Source organism: Ciconia boyciana, chromosome 30 (genome assembly GCF_034638445.1).
Source record: "Ciconia boyciana chromosome 30, ASM3463844v1, whole genome shotgun sequence".
NCBI lineage: Eukaryota > Metazoa > Chordata > Aves > Ciconiiformes > Ciconiidae > Ciconia > Ciconia boyciana.
The window spans coordinates 981,704-1,001,322 of NC_132963.1; the positions used below are offsets into that span (position 1 = coordinate 981,704).

Here is a 19,619-nt window from a genome sequence, read left to right on the forward strand (position 1 = left end):
TGGAGAAAGCATTTTATTTGCCTTGACGCCAGAGCCTCTCATTTACATAGCCACACCCCCAAGCCACATCTCATTTACATAGCTGGGACAGCCCACCCTGGGGCGGGGCAGCTGATGACATCACAGCAGGTTGCCACCCCACCCAATCACCACCAGGCAGGGGCGTGGCTTTTGGGCCCCCCACCCCCACAACCAGCTGGGGGCGGAGCCATAGTGTAGCCCCCCCCCCCCAGCCCCAAGGCCCCGCCTCCTCCTCCCCAGGGTCCTACAGCCCCCTCCCCGCCCCAGGGCCCTCCAACTGCCCCAGGGCCCCCCAACTGCCCCCCAAGTGCCCTGTCTGCCCCCGGGCCCCCACAACTGCCCCCAGACCCCCTTAATTGCCCCCAGACCCCCTTAATTGCCCCCGGGCCCCCAAATTGCCCCCAAGACCCCACAACTACTCCAGGACCCCCTGAATTGCCCCCAGAGCCCCCCAAATTGCCCCCAAGACCCTCCGATTGCCCCCAAGTGCCTTCAACTGCCCCACAACTGCTCCAGAGCCCCCCAACTGCCCCAGGGCCCCCTTGATTGCCCCCAGAGCCCCCAAATTGCCCCCAAGACCCTCCAACTGCCCCCAAGTGCCTTCAACTGCCCCCCCCCCCGGACCCAACTGCTCCAGGACCTCCCTTAATTGCCCCCAAGACCCCCAACTTGCCCCCAGGACCCCCCCAATTGCCCCCAGGCCCCCCCAACTTGCCCCCAGGCCCCCCCAACTTGCCCCCTCCCCCTAGAAGTCCCAGATGTTGAGGGCCCCCCGCACCCGGCCGAGCCCCAGCACCCGCTGCCGCACCGTCCGCCCCCCCCTGCCCACCACCTCCACCTCCACCCCCTCCTGCCCGCTCCTGCCCGCCCCGCCCTTCCCCAGCCCTCCCACGTGCCCCCTGGGCAAGTAGCCCCGGGCAACCACCCCCCGGTCCCCCCCCACCCCCTGCTGCCCCACACCTCCGTGACTACCTCCCCCAGCTCGCCCCAAGGGTGATGTTCCTTCGTGGCCACCAACCTGGGGGTCAGCAGCCTCTTGGCTACCACCTCGGGGACCAGCTGGCCCCGGTCCCACCTCCCCGTGGCCACCTGCCCCATAGCTACGTGGCCCACCCAGCCCATCCTCCCCTAGCCTCAATGTCTCTCGGTGGCCACCAACCCCGTGGCCACCACGGCAACATCTCCTAGCCCCACGGCTACCACCCGTGGGGACAGCTTGTCTCTGTCCCATCTCCCCGCAACAACGTGTCCCACCGTCCCCATCCTCCCTGAGGTCCAGTGTCCCCCCGTGGCCACTAGCCCCATGGCCACCAGCCCCGTGGCCACCAGCTCCATGGTCACCATCCCTATGGCTACAAACCCCATGGTGACCAGCCCCGTGGCCACCAGCCCCATGGTCACCAGTTCCATGGTCACCAGCCCCGTGACCACCATCCCTATGGCTACAAACTCCATGGCCGCCAGCCCCATGGCCACCACCTCCATGGCCACTAAGCCCATGGCCATCATCCCAGTGGCCACCATCTCCATGGCCACCATCCTCATGACCACCATCCCCACGACAACCAACCCCGTGGCCACCATCTCCATGGCCACCAGCCCCATGGCCACCAGCCCCACGACAACCAACCCCATGGCCACCATCTCCATGGCCACCATCCCCATGACAACAAACCCCGTGGCCACCATCCCAGTGACCACCAGCCCCATGGCAACAAACCCCATGGCCACCATCCTCAAAGTCACCATCCCCATGGCCACCAGCCCCATAGCCACCACCCTCATCCCCACCACCTCCACGGCCACCATCCCAGTAGCCACCCGTACCACTAGCCAACTCCAGCGACCGCTTGCCCAACCCCAACCGAGGTAGCCCACGCTCCAGAGACGCCAAGAGGACGCAAGCCTTGCAGAGAGCTTGGCTAGCGGCAAAGCCGCACCGCCCGCACGCCCCCAACGTCTTGGTGGCCACCTCGGCCGCCACCGCTAGCCGTCGACCCGAGTGACCCAAAGCGGCCACCGTACTGGCCCGGGTGGCCTCCAGGTCCTTGAGGAGGGCCCGAGCGTGGCCGCGGTAGGCGTGGGGGGCGTAGACGCACTCGGTGCTGACGTAGTCCAAGCCTTCGAAGTAGGCGTAGAGGACGATCTCCTTCTCGTAGGCGTGTCTCAAGGGCTTGCAACGAGGAACCGCTGGCCACGGGGTGGCCACGGGTGGCTGTGGGACCTGCCGGTGGGTTGCCGGGCCCGAGGTGGCCTTGGATCGCCTGGCGGTGGCCTTTGGGATCTTCTCGGTGGTCTCCGTAGGGTTCGTGGTGGTCTCCGTAGGGTTTGTGGTGGTCTCCGTGGGCTTCGTGGTGGTCACAGAGGCCACGGGGACCTTCATGAAGCTTGTGGTGGTCTCCGTGGGCTTCGTGGTGGTCTTCGTAGGGTTCGTGGTGGTCACAGAGGCCACGGGGACCTTCATGAAGGTCATGGTGGTCTCCATGGGCTTCGTGGTGGTCTCCATGGGGTTTATAGTGGTCTCTGTGGGGTTCGTGGTGGTCACAGAGGCAACGGGGACCTTCATGGAACTCATGGTGGTCTCCATGGAGATTGTGGTGGTCTCCGTGGGCTTTGTAGTAGCCACAGACTCCACAAAGAGTTTTGGGGATGTCATGGTGGTCTCTGTGGAATTCGTGGTGGTCTCCATGGAGCTCTTGGTGGTCTCCATGGAGTTTCTAGTGGTCTCCATGGAGCTCTTGGTGGTCTCCACGGAGCTCTTGGTGGCATCCATGGGTTCTGTGGTGGTCACACACTCCACAGAGAGCTTCATGGATCTCATGGTGGTCTCCATGGTGTTCATGGTAGCCTCCATGGAGCTTTTGGTGGTCTCCGTGGCATTCTTGGTGGTTTCCATGGCGTTCTTGGTGGTCTCCATGGAGCTTTTGGTGGTCTCCATGGAGCTTTTGGTGGTCTCCATGGGGTTCCTGGTGGTCTCCATGGGGTTCCTGGTGGCCTCCATGGGGTTCGTGGTAGCCACAGAGCTCTTGGAGATGTTCGTGGGGCTCGTGGGGGCCTTTGTGGCCTCCCCTGGGGCCGTGGTGGCCTCGGTGGCCGCCCCGGTGGCCTCGGTGGCCGCACGCCGGAGCCGGGCCACGTCCCCGCGCAGGAAGTTCATCAGCACCGTCTCGGCGATGTCATCCGCGTTGTGACCTGGGGGCGACGCGGGGGACGGGGGGGCCGGTCACACGCCCCAGCGCCTCCCAGTGCTCCCCCAGTCCCTCCCAGTCCCCTCCCAGTCCCCTTCCATCATCTCCCAGTCCCTCCCAGTGCTCTCCCATCACCTCCCAGTCCCTCCCAGTGCTCTCCCATCATCTCCCAGTGCCCTCCGGTCCCTCCCAGTGCTCTCCCAGTCCCTCCCAGTCCCCTCCCGTCACCTCCCAGTCCCTCCCAGTGCTCCCCCATCACCTCCCAGTCCCTCCCAGTGCTCCCCCATCACCTCCCAGTCCCTCCCAGTGCTCTCCCATCATCTCCCAGTGCCCTCCGGTCCCTCCCAGTGCTCTCCCAGTCCCTCCCAGTCCCCTCCCGTCACCTCCCAGTCCCTCCCAGTGCTGCCCCATCACCTCCCAGTCCCTCCCAGTGCTCTCCCATCATCTCCCAGTGCCCTCCAGTCCCTCCCAGTCCCCTTCTGTCACCTCCCAGTCCCTCCCAGTGCTCCCCCATCACCTCCTAGTCCCTCCCAGTGCTCTCCAGTCCCTCCCAGTGCCCTCCAGTCCCTCCCAGTGCTCTCCCATCCCCTCCCAGCCCCCTCCAGTCCCTCCCAGTCCCCTTCCGTCACCTCCCAGTCCCTCCCAGTGCTCCCCCATCACCTCCCAGTCCCTCCCAGTGCTCTCCCATCATCTCCCAGTGCCCTCCAGTCCCTCCCAGTGCTCTCCCAGTCCCTCCCAGTGCTCTCCCGTCACCTCCCAGTCCCTCCCAGTGCTCCCCCATCCCCTCCCAGCCCCCTCCAGTCCCTCCCAGTCCCTCCCAGTGCTCTCCCATCATCTCCCAGTGCCCTCCAGTCCCTCCCAGTGCTCCCCCATCACCTCCCAGTCCCTCCCAGTCCCTCTCAGTGCCCTCCAGTCCCCTCCCAGTGCTCTCCTATCGCCTCCCAGTCCCCTCCCATCACCTCCCAGTCCCTCCCAGTGCTCTCCCATCACCTCCCAGTGCTCTCCCATCATCTCCCAGTGCCCTCCAGTCCCTCCCAGTGCTCTCCCAGTCCCTCCCAGTGCTCTCCCAGTCCCCTCCCAGTCCCTCCCAGTGCTCCCCCATCACCTCCCAGTCCCTCCCAGTGCTCCCCCATCACCTCCCAGTCCCTCCCAGTGCTCCCCCATCACCTCCCAGTCCCTCCCAGTGCTCTCCCATCCCCTCCCAGCCCCCTCCAGTCCCTCCCAGTGCTCTCCCAGTCCCCTCCCGTCACCTCCCAGTCCCTCCCAGTGCTCCCCCATCACCTCCCAGTCCCTCCCAGTGCTCTCCCAGTGCTCTCCCAGTCCCTCCCACTGCCCTCCAGTCCCTCCCATCCCCTCCCACTCCCTCCCAGCCCTCACCAGTAGCGATCCAGTCCACTCCCAGCAGCCTGGCCCCCCTCTCCAGCGCCTGCCGCCGGAACACACCGCAGAAGGTGCAGCGGCTGCCGCCCCCCAGCCGCGCCGCCACCTCGTCCACGCTCCAGCCGAAAAGGCCGCGGTGGGAGAGGACCAGCAGGGGCAGAGCCCCCCTAGCCCGCCGCACGGCCGCCAGCGCCGCCTCCCGGTAGCCACCGATGCCCTCGTCCACCGAGAGCAGGACCAAGCGGTAGCCGTAACCGTGGCGCCGCTCCAAGCGCGCCAAAAGGTGCGCCAGCACGGCGGAATCTTTCCCGCCCGACGCCGCCACCGCCACAGTCGCGCCGGGTTTCGGCGACGCCGGGGAACGGCGGGGGAGGGCGGCGGCGGCGGCGGAAGCGGCGTCGGCAGCGGCGTCGGCGGGAGCGGCGTCGGCGGCGAGGGCGCGGTGAGCTTCGTCTTCGAAGGCGGCGAGGAAGCAGCGGCGGCAGAGGGCTTGGCCGGTGCGGGGCCGGCGGAGGGCGGCGGGGAGCGGGCAGCGCAGGCAGCGGGGGGACGGCATGGCGGCTGGCGGGGGAAGCGGGGGAAGTGGGGGCGGAGGGAAAAGAGGGGGAAATAGCGGGAAATGGGGGATGGGGGAGTGGGGGGAAGGGGGAAACGGGCGGGAAATGGGGGAAACGGGGGAAATGGGGGATGGAGGGAATGGGGGAAGGGAAACGGGGGAAACAGGGGAAATGGGGGAAACGGGGGAAATGGGGGATGGGGGGAAATGGGGGAAATGGGAGGTGGGAGGAAAATAGGGGGAAATGGGGGATAGGGGGAAATAGGGGGAAATGGGGAAATGGGGGTGGAGGAAAATGGGGGAAATGGGGGATGGGGGAAATAGGGGGAAATGGGGGTGGAGGGAAAATAGGGGGAAACAGCGGGAAATGGGGGGATGGGGAAATAGGGGGAAATGGGGCGGAAATGGGGGGAAATGGGGGGAAATGGGGGAAATGAGGGGTGGAGGGAAAATAGAGGGGAAATAGCGAAATGGGGGAATGGGGGAAATAGGGGGAACAGGGCGGAAATGGGGGAAATGAGGGGTGGGAGGGAAAATAGAGGGAAATAGCAGGAAATGGGGGATGGGGGGAAATAGGGGAAATGGGGCAGAAATGGAGGGAAATGGGGGTGGGAAGGAAAATACGGGGGAAATAGCAGGAAATGGGGGATGGGGGAAATGGGGAAATGGGGCAGAAATGGGGGAAATGGGGGTGGGAAGGAAAATAGGGGGGAAATAGCGGGAAATGGGGGATGGGGAAATGGGGGAAATGGGGTGGGAATAGGGGATGGGGGAAACAGGCGGGAAATGGGGGAAACAGGGCGGAAATGGCGGGTGGGAGGGAAAATAGGGAGGAAAGAGCGGGAAATGGGGGATGGGGAAATAGGGGAAATGAAATGGGGGGAAATGGGGGAATGGGGGGAATGGGGGGGAGGGAAAATGGGGGAAACAGTGGGGAATGGGGGGAGGGGGGGAACAGGGGTGGGAGGGAAAATAGGGGGGAAATAGCGGGAAATGGGGGAAATGGGGGATGGGGGAAATGGGGGAAATGGGGGTGAGGGGGAATGGGGGGAAATTAGGGTGTCGGGGGGAATGGGAGGGGAATGGGGGGTGGGAGGAGATGGGGGAACGGGGAGGTGGGGGAGAATAGCGGGGTGGGGGTTAGTGGGGGGCACCCAGGAGGGAGGGGGGAATCTGCCTAAGGGGGAGGGGGGACACGATGGGGAGCCCCCCCCAGGGCTGTGGGTGCCCCTGGGTACCCCCTGCCTGCTGTTGGGGGTCCTGGGTGCTCCACCCCCCGACCAACAATTGTCCCCCAGGGACCCCAAACGCTCCTGGAGCAGTAATGGACCTCCCTAACCCCCCGGGCAGGAATGGGCCCTCCCGGCCCCCTAACCCCCCGGGCAGGAATGGGCCCTCCCGGCCCCCCAAACCCCTCCGCCCCCCCCCCCATGGATGGGCCCTTCCAACACCCCCCGCCTACCCGGAAGTGGTCCCGCCCGGCGGGGGCCACGTCACGTCACTCACGCACGCACGCGGCGCCCCTCGCGCCGCTCCGCCGGCTCCCTCCCGGCGCGCCCCGCGCGCGCTCCCGTCTGGCCCCGCCCACTCCTCCTCCCCTCCAACCGGCGGCCAATCAGCGCGCGGAGGGGACGGGGGGGGGAGGAGCCCGCCCAGCCCCGCCCCGCCCCCGCCAGCTCTGAGGAGACCGCGCGTGCGCAGTGAGGGGGCGGCGGCGGCGGGAGAGGTGAGGGGGCTCCTCAGGGGCAATTAACGCCCCCCGGGGCAATTAACCCCCCCCTCAGGGGCAATTAACCCCCACAGCGGCAATTAACCCCCCCTCAGGGGCAATTAACCCCCCCCGGGGATAGTTCTAGCTCTCCCAGGGGCAATTATTCCCCCTGTAGGAGCAATTATACCCCCCCAGGGGCAATTAACCCCCCCTTAGGACCAATTAACGCCTCCTCAGGGGCAATTAACCCCCACAGGGGCAATTATCTGCCCGCATGGGCAATTATACCCCCCCTGAGAGGTGATTATACCCCCCCGAGGGGTAATTACACCCCCCCCGGGGGCTGTTATAACCCCTCTCAGGGGCTGTTACCCCCCCCAGGGGCAATTAACCCTCCCAAGGGTAATTAATTAAGTCCCCCTCAGGGGCAATTAACCCACCGGGGGATAGTTACAGCCCTCCCAGGAGCAATTATACCCCCCCAGGGGCAATTATACCACACTTAGGAGTAATTATCCTCCCCCCAGGGGCAATTAACCCTCCTCAGGGGCAATTAGTTAACCCCCCGAGGAGCAATTAACCCTCTCCAGGAGCAATTAACCCCCCAGGGGCAATTATACCCCCCCAGACTAATGAACTAAGTCCCCCCAGGGGCAATTAACCCCCCCAGGGGCAATTATACCCCCCGCGGCAATTAACCCCCAGAGCTAATTAATTAAATCCCCCCAGGGGCAATTAACCCCCCAGGGGCAATTAATCCCCCTGGGGTAATTAATTAAATCCCCCCCAGGGGCAATTACCCCCCCAGGGGCAATTAATCCCCTCCCAACCCTGAGGCGGGGGGAGGGGGGCGGGCCCGCTCCGAAGGGGTGGGGCTCCGAAGGGGTGGGGCTCCGAAGGGGCGGGGCTCCGAAGGGGCGGGGCTTCTCGCAAAGCGCAGGGCTCACCATAGCCCCTCCCCCGGGGGCGGGACCCAGGGCGGGGTGGGGTGGGGAGGGACACACCCAGAAGGGGGAGGGGCGGGGGCGGGGCTTCACCATCCAGCCCCTCCCACTTCCTCGTGTCCCCATGTCCCCCCTCCCCCCCTCGGTGCCACTCGGTGTCACCATGGGCCCCCCGCCACCCCCGGCCTCCTCCTGCTGCTCCTGGGTGAGTCGCCCCTCCCCCACAGGGGCACCCTCCCCCACAGCCGCCGACCCTCCCCCACCCCCCTCCCCCAATTTTAGGGACCCAAGCGGCCGGGTCGTCCCCCCCGTCCCCCTCCCTCCCCTCCCCCCCCACCCCCGGCAAAGCCAAAAGGGGAAGTTCTGAGGTGGGGGAGGGGTGCGGAGAGGAGATGGGCAGCTGGGCCCCTCCCCCACCCCCAGGGGACCCAGGTGGGGGGAGGGGATGGGGGGGAGGGGCACCGCGCTTATGGGGGTCCCCCCCCGGTTTTTTTTCTTTCAGGGTTGGCGGCTGCGGAGAGAGGTCAGGCCCCTCCCCCACCCCGGGGGACCCAGGGGGGAAGGGGAAGGAAGGGGGGCCCAGGGTGGGGGAGGGGTCGAAGGGCTCGGGGTCGGGGGAAGGGGGGTCGGGGGGTCCCAGGTCAGGGGGAGGGGGGGAAGGAAGGGGGGCAGGGTGTGGGGGAAGGGGGGAGGGAAGTCCCGGGTGTGGGGGGAGGGGTGGGGGACCCAGGGTGTGGGGAGGGGTTGAAGGGGTCGGGGGAGGGGAAGGGGGGTGAGGGGGGTCCCAGGCGTGGGGGAGGGGTGAGGGGGACGCAGGGTGTGGGGAGGGGTGAGGGGTCAAGGGGGAGGGGTGAGGGGGTCCCAGGGGTGGGGGAGGGTGGGGTGTCAGGGGGAGGGGGAGGGCGTTTGGGGGGGTCCCAGGGTGTGGGGGAGGGGCGGGGGGTCCCAGGCGTGCGGCCCCCCCAGAGTGCAGCCCCTGCCTGCTGGGCCCGGGGCCAATCGCGGCGCTTGTTGTGGCTGACATCATCATGACGCTGCTCATCGCGGGTGGAGCCTACTGCCTGGCGAGGCGGAGCCAAAGAGGTCGGGGGGTGGGGCCAAAGAGGTGGGGGTGGGGCTACAGGGAGGTGGGTGGGGCAGAGGGGGCGGAGCTAGCAGAGCAGGGCCAGTGGGGGGTGGAGTTTGTGAGGGCGTGGCCTGTTAAAGGGTGTGGCCAATGAGGGAGTGGGTGGAGTCGGCAAGGATGGGGCAGGGCCACAGGGGAAGTGGGTGGGGCGCCTCCGTAGGGGCGTGGCCTGTTCGGGGTGGGGTGGGCGGGGCTCCGGGCCTGACCCCGCCCCCTTCCCTTACAGCCGCGGCGAAGCCCCGCCCCCCCGAGATGGAGTCGACCTATCAGGTGGATGCGGGGAGGGGGAGGGGAAGGGCGGGGGAGCCCTGCGCGGCTGACCCCTGACCCCTGACCTCTGACCCCTCCCTCCCCCCCCAGGAGCTCCAGGGCACGCGCAGGGACATCTACAGCGAGCTCAAGCGCTGAGCCGCCCCTCCCCACCCGGAGCGGCCCCTCCCCCTCCACGCCGACCCCGGCCCCTCCCCCACCCGGGGGCCCCAGGCCTCCCGGCCCCTCCCCCCGCCGCTCAATAAAGCTTTTTTTGCTTCGTTTTGCCTCATTTTGCCTCGTTTTGCCTCAGTTTTCTTTTTCCCACCCCGTGACGCGGCGGTGACGTCGCCCGCGGAGAGGGGAAAGCAAGGCGGTGCCGCTCGGCGACGTCATCGCCGTGCGCCGGAAGTGCCGGCGGCGCGGCCGGAAGTGCCCCCTCTTCTCCTCAACCTCTTCCCACGATGGCGGCGGCTCCAGCGGCGGCGGCGGCGGCGGCCCCGGCGGCTCCGGCCGGCCCCGGGCCTGGGGCTGCGGCCTCGGTGGCGGCAGCGGGCAGCGGGGCAGCGGCGGCGGGGAACGGGGCGGCGGCGGCGGCGGGGCCGGGCCCGGCGGCGGCCAAGAGCGGGGAGGAGCGGCTGAAGGAGATGGAGGCCGAGATGGCGCTGTGAGGGGCGGGGCTTGGGGCGCCATGGCGACGGGGGCGGGGCTTGGGGGGCCTGGGAGGGGTGCTGTGGTGAGGGGCGGAGCTTGGGGGTGCCATGGAGACGGGGGCGGGCTGGTGGGGTGCCATGGCGGCGGGGGCAGGGTCTGGGAGGGAGGTGCTGTGGAGAGGGGGCGGGGCTTGGGGCGCCATGGAGACGGGGCGGGGCTGGTGGGGTGCCATGGCGATGGGGGCGGGGTCTGGGGGGTCTGGGAGGGAGGTGCTGTGGAGAGGGGCGGGGCTTGGGGCGCCATGGCGACGGGGGCGGGGCTTGGGGGGCCTGGGAGGGGTGCTGTGGTGAGGGGCGGAGCTTGGGGGTGCCATGGCGGTGGGGGCGGGGTCTGGGAGAGAGGTGCTGTGGTGAGGGGCGGGGCTTGGGGCGCCATGGAGACAGGGGCAGGGCTGGTGGGGTGCCATGGCGGCGGGGCGGGGTCTGGGAGGGAGGTGCTGTGGAGAGGGGGCGGGGCTTGGGGCGCCATGGAGAGGGGGCGGGGCTTGTGGGGTGCCATGGCGATGGGGGCGGGGTTTGGAGTCTGATGGGAGGTGCCGTGGAGGAGGGGCGGGGCTTGGGGGGTCTTGTGGGGATGGGGGCGGGGCTTAGGGGCCGTGGCAAGGTGGGGGCAGGGCCTGGAGAACCCCGTGTGAGAAGGGGCGTGGTTTGGCGGTGACCTTAGCAACGCGGGGCGGGGCTTGGGGGCCTTCATGGCGACGGGGCGGGGCTGAGGGCGGGTCCTTGCACCCCGAAGGGGTGGTCCTGTGGGATGGGCGGGGCTAACGGGGGCGGGGCCTTGTGGGCGGGGCCACGGGAACTCTGGAGGGGCAGGAAGGGACGGGGGGCAGGGGGAATGGGGGGACTGGGAGGGACTGGGGGGCACTGGGACCCCCAACCCCCCTCGTCTCTCGTCCCCTCCCCCCAGGTTCGAGCAGGAGGTGCTGGGGGCCCCACCCCGCCCCCCGCGGGGGACCCGGTGGCCTTGGCCGTGCCCCCGTCACCCCCGTCCTGCGCCCCATCATCGCCACCAACACCTACCAGCAGGTGACACCCCGGGGTGTCCCCAACCCCCCCGCTGTCCCCACCCCCCGCTGTCCCCTCCCCCATGTCCCTCATGCACCCCCCAATGTCCCCCATGTCCCTGTGACGTCCCGTGAACCCATGGTGTCCCTGTGTCCCCATAACGTCCCCGTGATCTTGTGACATCCCCACGGCGTCCCGTGACATCCCGCGTCCCCGATGTCCCCGTGTCCCCTCGATGTCCCCACGATGTCCCCATGTCCCCATCCCCACGTCCCCGTGTCCCCACGATGTCCCCATGATGTCCCCATGGCATCCCCTTGTCCCCACGTCCCTCAATGTCCCCACGACGTCCCTGTGTCCCCATCCCCACGTCCCCATGTCCCCACGATGTCCCCACGATGTCTCCCTGACGTCCCTTGACGTCCCCGTGTCCCCTCGATGTCCCCATCCCTTCCCCATGTCCCCACGACGTCCCCATGCCATCCCCACGTCCCCTGATGTCCCCGTGTCCCCTCAATGTCCCCACGACGTCCCCGTGTCCCCATCCCGTCCCCGTGTCCCTCGATGTCCCCACGACGTCCCGTGTCCCCATCCCAACCCCACGTCCCGTGTCCCCACGACATCCCCACGACGTCCCTGATGTCCCCATGTCCCTCGATGTCCCACGACGTCCCCATGTCCCCATCCCATCCCCACGTCCCCATGTCCCCACGATGTCCCCATGACATCCCCTGACGTCCCCTGACGTCCCCGTGTCCCCTCAATGTCCCCATGATGTCCCCATGTCCCCATCCCCACGTCCCTGTGTCCCCACGATGTCCCCACGACGTCCCGTGTCCCCTCAATGTCCCCACGACGTCCCCATGTCCCCATCCCTTCCCCATGTCCCCGTGTCCCCACGATGTCCCCATGATGTCCCCGTGTCCCCTCAATGTCCCCACGATGTCCCCGTGTCCCCATCCCGTCCCGTGTCCCCACGACATCCCTGTGTCCCCATCCCATCCCCACGTCCCCGTGTCCCTCGATGTCCCACAATGTCCCCGTGTCCCTCGATGTCCCCACGACGTCCCGTGTCCCCATCCCGTCCCCACGATGTCCCCACGATGTCCCCACAATGTCCCCTGACGTCCCCTTGTCCCCGTGTCCCTCGATGTCCCCCGGCGTCCCGTGTCCCCTCGATGTCCCCACGACGTCCCCGTGTCCCCGTCCCGTCCCCGCAGGTGCAGCAGAGCCTGGAGGCTCGCGCCGCCGCCGCCGCCACCGTTGTCACCCCCATCGTGGCCCCGCCGGTGCCATTTGTGGGCCCAGGTAGGTGCCACCCCCTCCCCCGATGTCCCCAAACCCGCCTCGTCTGTCCCCCAAGACGTTGACACCCCTCCCCCACGTGTCACCTCCCCCTGCAGCCGTGTCACCGCAGCGGCCACCCATCCTGCGGCCGGCCTTCGTCCCCCACGTCCTGCAGCGCTCCGGTCAGCGGGGACAGGGGGGGACAGGGGGACGTTGGGGACACGGGGAGGGACAGGGGGGGACACGGGGGACATGGGGACACGAGGGGACGTTGGGGACATGGGGGGACATGGGGACACGGGGAGGGACACGGGGGGACGCTGGGGCCAGGGGAGGGAGGGGGACACGGGGGACGTTGGGGACACGGGGAGGGACAGGGGGACACGGGGACATGGGGACACGAGGGGACGTTGGGGACATGGGGGACATGGGGACACGGGGAGGGACACAGGGGACGCTGGGGACACGGGGGACGATGGGGACACAGGGAGGGACAGGGGGACACGGGGGACGTTGGGGACACGGGGAGGGACAGGGGGATGTTGGGGACACGGGGGACGTTGGGGACATGGGGAGGGATGGGGGGACACGGGGGACGTTGGGGACACGGGGGACGTTGGGGACACGGGGACGGACAGGGAGGGACACAGGGGACGTTGGGGACACGGGGGGACATGGGGACACGGGGAGGGACACGAGGGGACGCTGGGGACACGGGGGACGTTGGGGACACGGGGAGGGATGGGGGGGACGCTGGGGACACAGGGGACATTGGGGACATGGAGGACATGGGGACACGGGGAGGGACACGGGGGGACATTGGGGACACAGGGAGGGACAGGGGGGATGCTGGGGGCACGGGGGATGCTGGGGACGTTGGGGACATGGGGACACAAGGGGACACAGGGGACATGGGGACATGGGGGACGCTGGGGACACGGAGGACGGGACACGGGGAGGGACACAGGGAGGGACATGGGGGACGGGGACACGAGGGACGTTGGGGACATGGGGGCATTGGGAAGGGACACGGGGAGGTTGGGGACACGGGGGACATGAGGACACAGGGAGGGACATGGGACGTTGGGGACACGGGGGGACAGTGGGGACACGGGGGGACACTGGGGACACGGGGACGTTGAGGGACGTGGGGACACGGGGGATGGGAGACGTTGGAGACGTGGGGACATGGGGGACATCGGGGACATGGGGACACCATGAGGGGGTGGGGACATGGGGGACACCGGGACATTGGGGGAGACAGACAGACATGGGGGGTGGGGACACCGGGGTTGGGGACACTGGGGGGTGGGGACATGAAGGGGGACACGGGGGGTGGGGACACTGGGGGGTTGGGGACACGGCAGGGGTGGGGACACTGAGGAGGGGACACGGGGGGGTGGGGACACCGGGGTTGGGGACATTGGGGGGGTGGGGACACGGAGGGGTGGGGACACTGAGGAGGGGACACTGGGGGGTGGGGACACGAGGGGGTGGGGACACGGGGTTGGGGACACTGGGGGGTTGGGGACACGGGGGGGTTGGGGACACTGAGGAGGGGACACTGGGGGGTTGGGGACACGGGGGTGGGGACACCGGGGTTGGGGACACTGGGGGGTGGGGACACGGGGGTTGGGGACACGGGGTTGGGGACATTGGGGGTTGGGGACATGGGGAGGGGTGACCCGGGGGTCGGTGGCCGCTGACCCCCTGTCCCCCCTTGTCCCCCCAGCGGGCCCACGGGCGCTGGCCCTGCGCCCCCCGGGGCCATGGTGGGGCCCCCTGGGCGGCCCCCCGCCCCCTGCTGATGGCCCCCCGCTGCAGCGGCCCCCCGCCCCCTCGCCCCCTGGGGGGCCCTGCGGCCCCCGCCCCCGTGAGTAGGGGGAGGGGGAAATGGGGGGATTGGGGGGGAATGGGGTGGGGGAGGGGAATGGCGGGGATTGGGGGGGGAGGGGAAATTGGGGGATCTGGGGTGGGGAGGAGGGGATTTGGGGGAGGGGAAATGGGGGGATCTGGGGGAAATGGGGTGGGGAGGGGGATCTGGGGGGAAATGGGGTGGGGAGGGGGAATGGAGGAGATTTGGGGGGAGGAAATGGGGATTTGGGGGAGGGGAGAAGGGGGGAAATGGGGTGGGGAGGGGTAATGGGGGCTGGGGGGATATCGGGTGGGGAGAGGGAAACGGGGGCTGGGGGAGGATATGGGGGGAGGGGAAACGGGGTGGGGAAATGGGGGTTGGGGGGAATGGGGGGTCTGGAAGGGGGGATTTGAGGGGCTGGGGGAGGGGTGGGGGTTGGGGGGCTGGGGGAAATGGGGGATGGGGTGAAATGGGGGGAGGATTCGGGGGAGGGGGAAATTGGGGGCAAATAGGGGGTGGGGAGGCGGAAATGGGGGAGGGGGAAATTGGGGGGGAAATGGGGGTGTGAAGAAGGGGCGGGGTCCTTAACCCTGTGGTGCCCCTCCCCCAGGTGGGGGGCGGGGCAGCCGTGCCCCCTGGTCGCCGGCCCCCGCCCCGTGCTGGGGACCCCCAAGATCAACCCCACCGTCATCCAGGCCGCCCCACCGTCTACGCGCCCCCCGCCAAGAAAGCCCGGGGGGGGGGGGGGCGGGGAGGTGGGGGGGGGGCAGACCCCGCCCTGGGGGAGGGGCAGACCCCGGCAGGGCGGGGGGAGAGGGGTGGGGTAAATCCAACGCAGGGGGTAAATGTTGCTCCTGGGGGAGGAAAAGGGGGAGGGGCAAAAGGGGGAGGGGCAGACCCCACCCTGGGGACCCCTCCCCCGTGACACCCCTCCCCTCCCCCCGCAGGAGGAGCCCCCGCCCGCGGGTGCCCCCCCGAGGAGAGCAGGATCGGGCCCTGCCTCCCCGCCGGGCCCCCCGGCCCCGCCGGCCCCCCGAGCCCCGCCCTGGCCCCGCCCTGGCCCCGCCCACGCCACGCCCACGGCGGCCGCGCCCCCGACCCGCCCTTCCTGCCTCCTGAGGTGAGCGGGGGCGGGGCTATGGGGGCGGGGCTACAGGGGGCGGGGTCTCCTGCAGGGGGGGAGTGCCTTGGAAGTGGGGGTGTGGCTTGCTGGAGGGGTGGAGCTTGGTAGAGTAGAGGGGTGGAGCTTGGATGCTTGAGGGCGGGGCTTCTGAGGGTGGTGCTGGAGGGCTTGGGGGTGGGGCTTGAGCCTTGGGGCGGGGCTTTCTGGAATGGGTGGGGCTTGAATTGTTGGGGCGGGGCTGGAGTGCTTGGGGTGGGGCTTGAGCCCTTGGGGTGGGGCTTCTCAGAATGGGTGGGGCTGGAGTGTTTGGGGGTGGGGCTTAACCCCTTGGGGCGGTGCTTCTTGGAGATGGGGGTGTGCCAAGAGGGCTGGGGCGGGGCTTGTCACGGCAAAACCCTATAGGGTGGGGCTGGGGTGGAGCCTCCTGGGGAGGGGTGGGGCGCTTAGGGCGGGGCCTTAAGGTGGGGGCAGAGCCTGTGCGGTGAGGCTGGAGGTAGGGTCCGGGGGGGGCAGTGCCTGCGGGGGGCGTGGCTTTAGAGGGCGTGGCTGGAGGGAGGGTGTGTGCGGGTGATTGACAGGTGTCCCTGCCCAGCTGGGGGCGGAGCCAGCGGCGGAGGACAAGAAGAAGGGGCGGGGCGAGCGGCTGAAGCGCTGCATCCGCACGGCGGCCGGGAGCAGCTGGGAGGATCCCAGTCTGCTGGAGTGGGACGCTGGTGGGGGACGGGGGACGGGGGGACGGGGGACATGGGGACACGGGGGGATGTGGGGACATGGGGAACGTGGGGACACGGGGGACGGGGGGACATGGGGACACGGGGGGACATGGGGGAGACAGGGGGAACATGGGGGACACGAGGGGACATGGGGGACGTGGGGACACGGGGGGACATGGGGGACGTGGGGGATGGGGACATGGGGACGTGGGGGGACATGGGGACACGGGGGGACATGGGGACACAGGGGGACATGGGGACATGGGGGACACAGGGGACGGGGGACACGGGGGACATGGGGACACGGGGGGACGTGGGGACATGGGGGACGTGGGGGGACATGGGGCTGTTGGCCATGGGGGACACGGGGACAGAGGGGACACTGGGGACGGGTGGGGACATAGGGGGACATGGAGGGACATGGGGGACATGGGGACATGGGGGGACACGGGGGGGGACATGGGGGGGACATTGGGGACACACACGACACCGGGACCTCACAGAGGGGACATCGGGGACGCATTTGGTGCCAATCGCGAAGGCGGGGGGGGGGGGGGGGGACCCAAGGCGGCTCCCCCTTATCGAAGGCACGGCGGGGGCGGGGCGGCGACGTCCCCCGGTGACGCCGCGGTGACGCCGCGGTGACGCTGTCCCCAAGACGACTTCCGCATCTTCTGCGGGGACCTGGGGAACGAGGTGAACGACGACATCTTGGGGCGCGCCTTCGGGCGGTACCCGTCCTTCCTGAAGGCCAAGGTCATCCGGGACAAACGGACGGGGAAGACCAAGGGCTACGGCTTCGTCTCCTTCAAGGACCCCAACGACTACGTGCGGGCCATGAGGGAGATGAACGGTGGGGGATGGGGGGATGGGGGGGGGATGTGGGGGGACACGGGGGATGGGGGGAGGGGGACGCGGGGAGGGGGGATGCGGGGGGACGTGGGGGGATGGGAGGATGTGGGGATGGGGGACACAGGGGGGGATGGGGGGACACGGGGAGGGGGGACACGGGGACATGGGGATGGGGGGACACGGGGGGGGACATGGGATGGGGTGACACGGGGGATGGGGGACACGGGGAGGGGACATGGGGGGATGGGGTATGCGGGGGAGGGGGACACGGGGTCATGGGGGGTTCAGGGGAGGGGGGACACGGGGAGGGGGATGCAGGGGGACATGGGGGATGGGGGATGGGGGGACACGGGAGGGGAGACATGGGGGGGATGCGGGGGATGGGAGGACACAGGGGAGGGGGACATTGGGGGATGGGGAACACGGGGGAGGGGGGACATGGGGGATGGGGGACAGGGGGAGGGGGGACATGGGGGGATGGGGGACACGGGGACATGGGGGGATGGGGGATGGGGGACCTGGGGACACGGGGGGATGGGGGACACAGGGATGGGGGGACACGGGGGACGCAGGGGACGTGGGGATGTGGGGGGATGGGGGACACAGGGGCATGGGGGGATGGGAGGATGTGGGGGATGGGGGACACGGGGGGATGGGGGACGCAGGGAGGGGGGGACACAGGGGGACATGGGGGGATGTGGGGAGGGGGGACACAGGGAGGGGGGATGGGGGGACATGGGGACACAGGGGGATGGGGGACACAGGGACGTGGGGATGCGGGGGGATGGGGGACACGGGGATATGGGGATACAGTGGGGGATGGGGGGATGCAGGGAGGGGGGACGCAGGGGGACACGGGGGGATGGGGGGACACAGGGGGACGCGGGGCACGAGGGGACATGGGGACAGCAGGGGACGGGGGGGACACAGGGACACGGGGGACCTGGGGACGGGGGAGGGGGGCAGGTGACCATGGGGGCAGGGGCCCTTCAGCCCCACGCGGGTCAGCTCCCAGTGCTCCCAGTCCCCTCCCAGTCCCCTCCCAGTGCCACCAGTTCCCCCCCGCAGGGAAGTACGTGGGCAGCCGCCCCATCAAGCTGCGCAAGAGCATGTGGAAGGACCGGAACCTGGAGGTGGTGCGGAGGAAGCAGCGGGAGAAGAAGAAACTGGGACTGAGATAACCCCGGACTGGGAGCACTGGGAGCACTGGGAGGGGCGGGGAGGGGCACTGGGAGGGAACTGGGAGGGACCGGGAGGGAACTGGGAGCACTGGGAGCGCAATAAAGAGGAGCTGGGGCTTTGTACAGCTGCGTCTGCTGCAGGGAAAGGGGAGGGGCTTAGCGTGGGGGCGGGGCCTGGGGAAAGGAGGGTGTGGCCGAGGCCCCGCCCCCTCCGGCAACACCACGCCCACTCCTGTCCCAGCCCATTCTTTATTTCTGGTCAATGGGGGTGGGGCTCGGCCCGGCCCCGCCCCTCGGCTGGGCGGGTGGGTGGAGCCAAGGGGAGGGGGCGGGGACAGGGTGAGGGGAGGGCCTGGGTGGCCCGGGTCCAGCGCTGCAGCCAATGGGAGAAGGGGACGCCGCCGGGGGGCGGGGCCAGGGTCCACTGGGCGGGCTGCTCCCACCTGCAGGGGGGAGAGGATTTATGACATCACTGGAAAGGAGGTGGGGCCACGCCTCCGCCCCTCCCCGGGGGCGTGGCCTCCCCAGTACCACCCACAGGAGGATGCTCGTATTAGCTCCTCCCTCTGGGCGTGGCCTCCTGTAGCTCCTCCCCCCCACCAGGATACCCCCAGGGGCGTGGCCTCCTGTGACCCCACCCTGTTGGGGCGGGGTCTATTAGCACCACCCACTCAGCCCCACCCAATGGGCCCAGCCCAAGCCCCACCCCCAAACAGGAACCATATGTGGGTGTGCCCCCATGGCCCCGCCCTGTGGGTGTGGCCACAACCCCACCCCCACCTGAACCCTCCTTGGGGGCGGGGCCTCAACTCTTGGCCCCACCCCGTGGGTGTGGCCACCCACCGAGCAGCCACACCCCCTCCCCTTTGCCCCACCCACTGCAGGGGTGGTGCAAGCTCACCATTGGCTGACGATAGCCTGGAGGCGGGGCCACGCCTCGATGCAGTGCCGAGTCTGGTTGGCCACCAGCCGCAGGCGGGGGAGGAGCTCGGAGCCGGCCCCGCCCACCACCGCCCCTGGAGGAGGCAGCGAGGGGGCGGGGTCAGAGAGGGCGGGGCCACCCGCGGCCCCGCCCCCACACGCCTGGCTCCCTGCGTACTCACCCGCCGGTGGGCGGGGCTGAGCAGGCCCCGCCTCCTCGCCGGGCCCCGCCCCCAGGCGCAGCCTCCGCAGCTCCTGGCGCAGCGACGCCGCCCGGCACAGCGCCCCCTGGCGGCCCTGGGGGGACACAGGGGGGTCGGCCCCTCCCCCACCACCGCACTCCTTCCCCCTACCCCTCCCCCCCCCCCAACGGCTCCCACACGCACCCCATCCCCCACCCCCGCCCCGCTCCCCTCCCCCACCTCTGTGCCTCCCTTTCGCCCCTCCCCCCCATGGGCCGCCCCTCCCCCACCCCTCCACTCCCCCCCCACACTCTCCCCGCCTGCCCTCCCCCACCGCCAGTCCCCCTCCTCCCCCTCCGTGGGTGCCTCCCCCTCATATCCTCTCCCCACCCCCACCCCCGCCCCTCCCCCACCCCTGGGTGCCGCCCCTCCCCACCTCACACAGCGGCAGCCCCAGGGCACGGCAGACGGGCAGCAGCGGGTCCGGGGGCTGGGCGGGGGAGGAGTCAGCAAAGGGGCAGCCCTCCCCTCCCCCTTCTGTCCCTTCCCTCCCCTCCCCCTCCCCTCCCCTTGCTCCCTTCTCCCCTCCCCTGCTTCTCCTCATCGTCCCCT

At 69.5% G+C, this 19,619-nt stretch overlaps 3 protein-coding genes and 1 long non-coding RNA gene across 4 annotated transcripts; 2 read left to right on the top strand and 2 right to left on the bottom strand.

Annotated features, from left to right (window-relative positions):
* Window positions 1–436: 436 nt before the first annotated feature.
* Window positions 437–6,704, bottom strand: LOC140644976 (uncharacterized). The gene is made up of 4 exons (XM_072848166.1): window positions 6,652–6,704; window positions 4,587–5,150; window positions 965–3,213; window positions 437–451 (listed from the first exon to the last, which is right to left on the bottom strand). Exons 2-4 carry the CDS (start codon window positions 5,143–5,145, stop codon window positions 437–439), a joined length of 2,823 nt encoding a protein of 940 aa, XP_072704267.1. The 5' UTR covers window positions 5,146–5,150; window positions 6,652–6,704.
* Window positions 6,705–7,130: 426 nt separating this feature from the next.
* Window positions 7,131–9,457, top strand: TYROBP (transmembrane immune signaling adaptor TYROBP). The gene is made up of 6 exons (XM_072848167.1): window positions 7,131–7,134; window positions 7,901–8,005; window positions 8,303–8,323; window positions 8,767–8,883; window positions 9,153–9,196; window positions 9,287–9,457. The coding sequence occupies exons 1-6, from the start codon at window positions 7,131–7,133 to the stop codon at window positions 9,332–9,334; spliced, it is 339 nt and encodes a 112-aa protein (XP_072704268.1). The 3' UTR covers window positions 9,335–9,457.
* Window positions 9,458–9,599: 142 nt separating this feature from the next.
* RBM42 (RNA binding motif protein 42) lies at window positions 9,600–17,994 on the top strand. Its single transcript, XM_072848168.1, is given in 10 exon segments — window positions 9,600–9,842; window positions 10,796–10,822; window positions 10,824–10,914; window positions 12,114–12,201; window positions 12,297–12,362; window positions 14,646–14,741; window positions 14,983–15,155; window positions 15,751–15,871; window positions 16,530–16,724; window positions 17,792–17,994. Coding segments are annotated over 10 exon segments (1,173 nt in total). The 5' UTR covers window positions 9,600–9,639; the 3' UTR covers window positions 17,905–17,994.
* A 140-nt stretch (window positions 17,995–18,134) lies between these two features.
* LOC140644959 (uncharacterized) lies at window positions 18,135–19,511 on the bottom strand. The gene is made up of 4 exons (XR_012039871.1): window positions 19,444–19,511; window positions 19,008–19,122; window positions 18,806–18,920; window positions 18,135–18,347 (listed from the first exon to the last, which is right to left on the bottom strand). It is a non-coding gene; the product is annotated as an uncharacterized lncRNA (long non-coding RNA).
* Between the last annotated feature and the right edge of the window lie 108 nt (window positions 19,512–19,619).

Excerpts from the sequence above, each read along its gene's own strand:
- LOC140644976 (XM_072848166.1), bottom strand. The coding sequence starts at position 5,145 with ATGCCGTCCCCCCGCTGCCTGCGCTGCCCGCTCCCCGCCGCCCTCCGC. Across the intron at positions 3,214-4,586 it reads AGTGGACTGGATCGCTACTG|GTCACAACGCGGATGACATC; the intron begins GTGAGGGCTGGG and ends CGTCGCCCCCAG.
- TYROBP (XM_072848167.1), top strand. Across the intron at positions 8,006-8,302 it reads CCTCCTCCTGCTGCTCCTGG|GGTTGGCGGCTGCGGAGAGA; the intron begins GTGAGTCGCCCC and ends TTTTTCTTTCAG. Across the intron at positions 8,884-9,152 it reads GGCGAGGCGGAGCCAAAGAG|CCGCGGCGAAGCCCCGCCCC; the intron begins GTCGGGGGGTGG and ends CTTCCCTTACAG.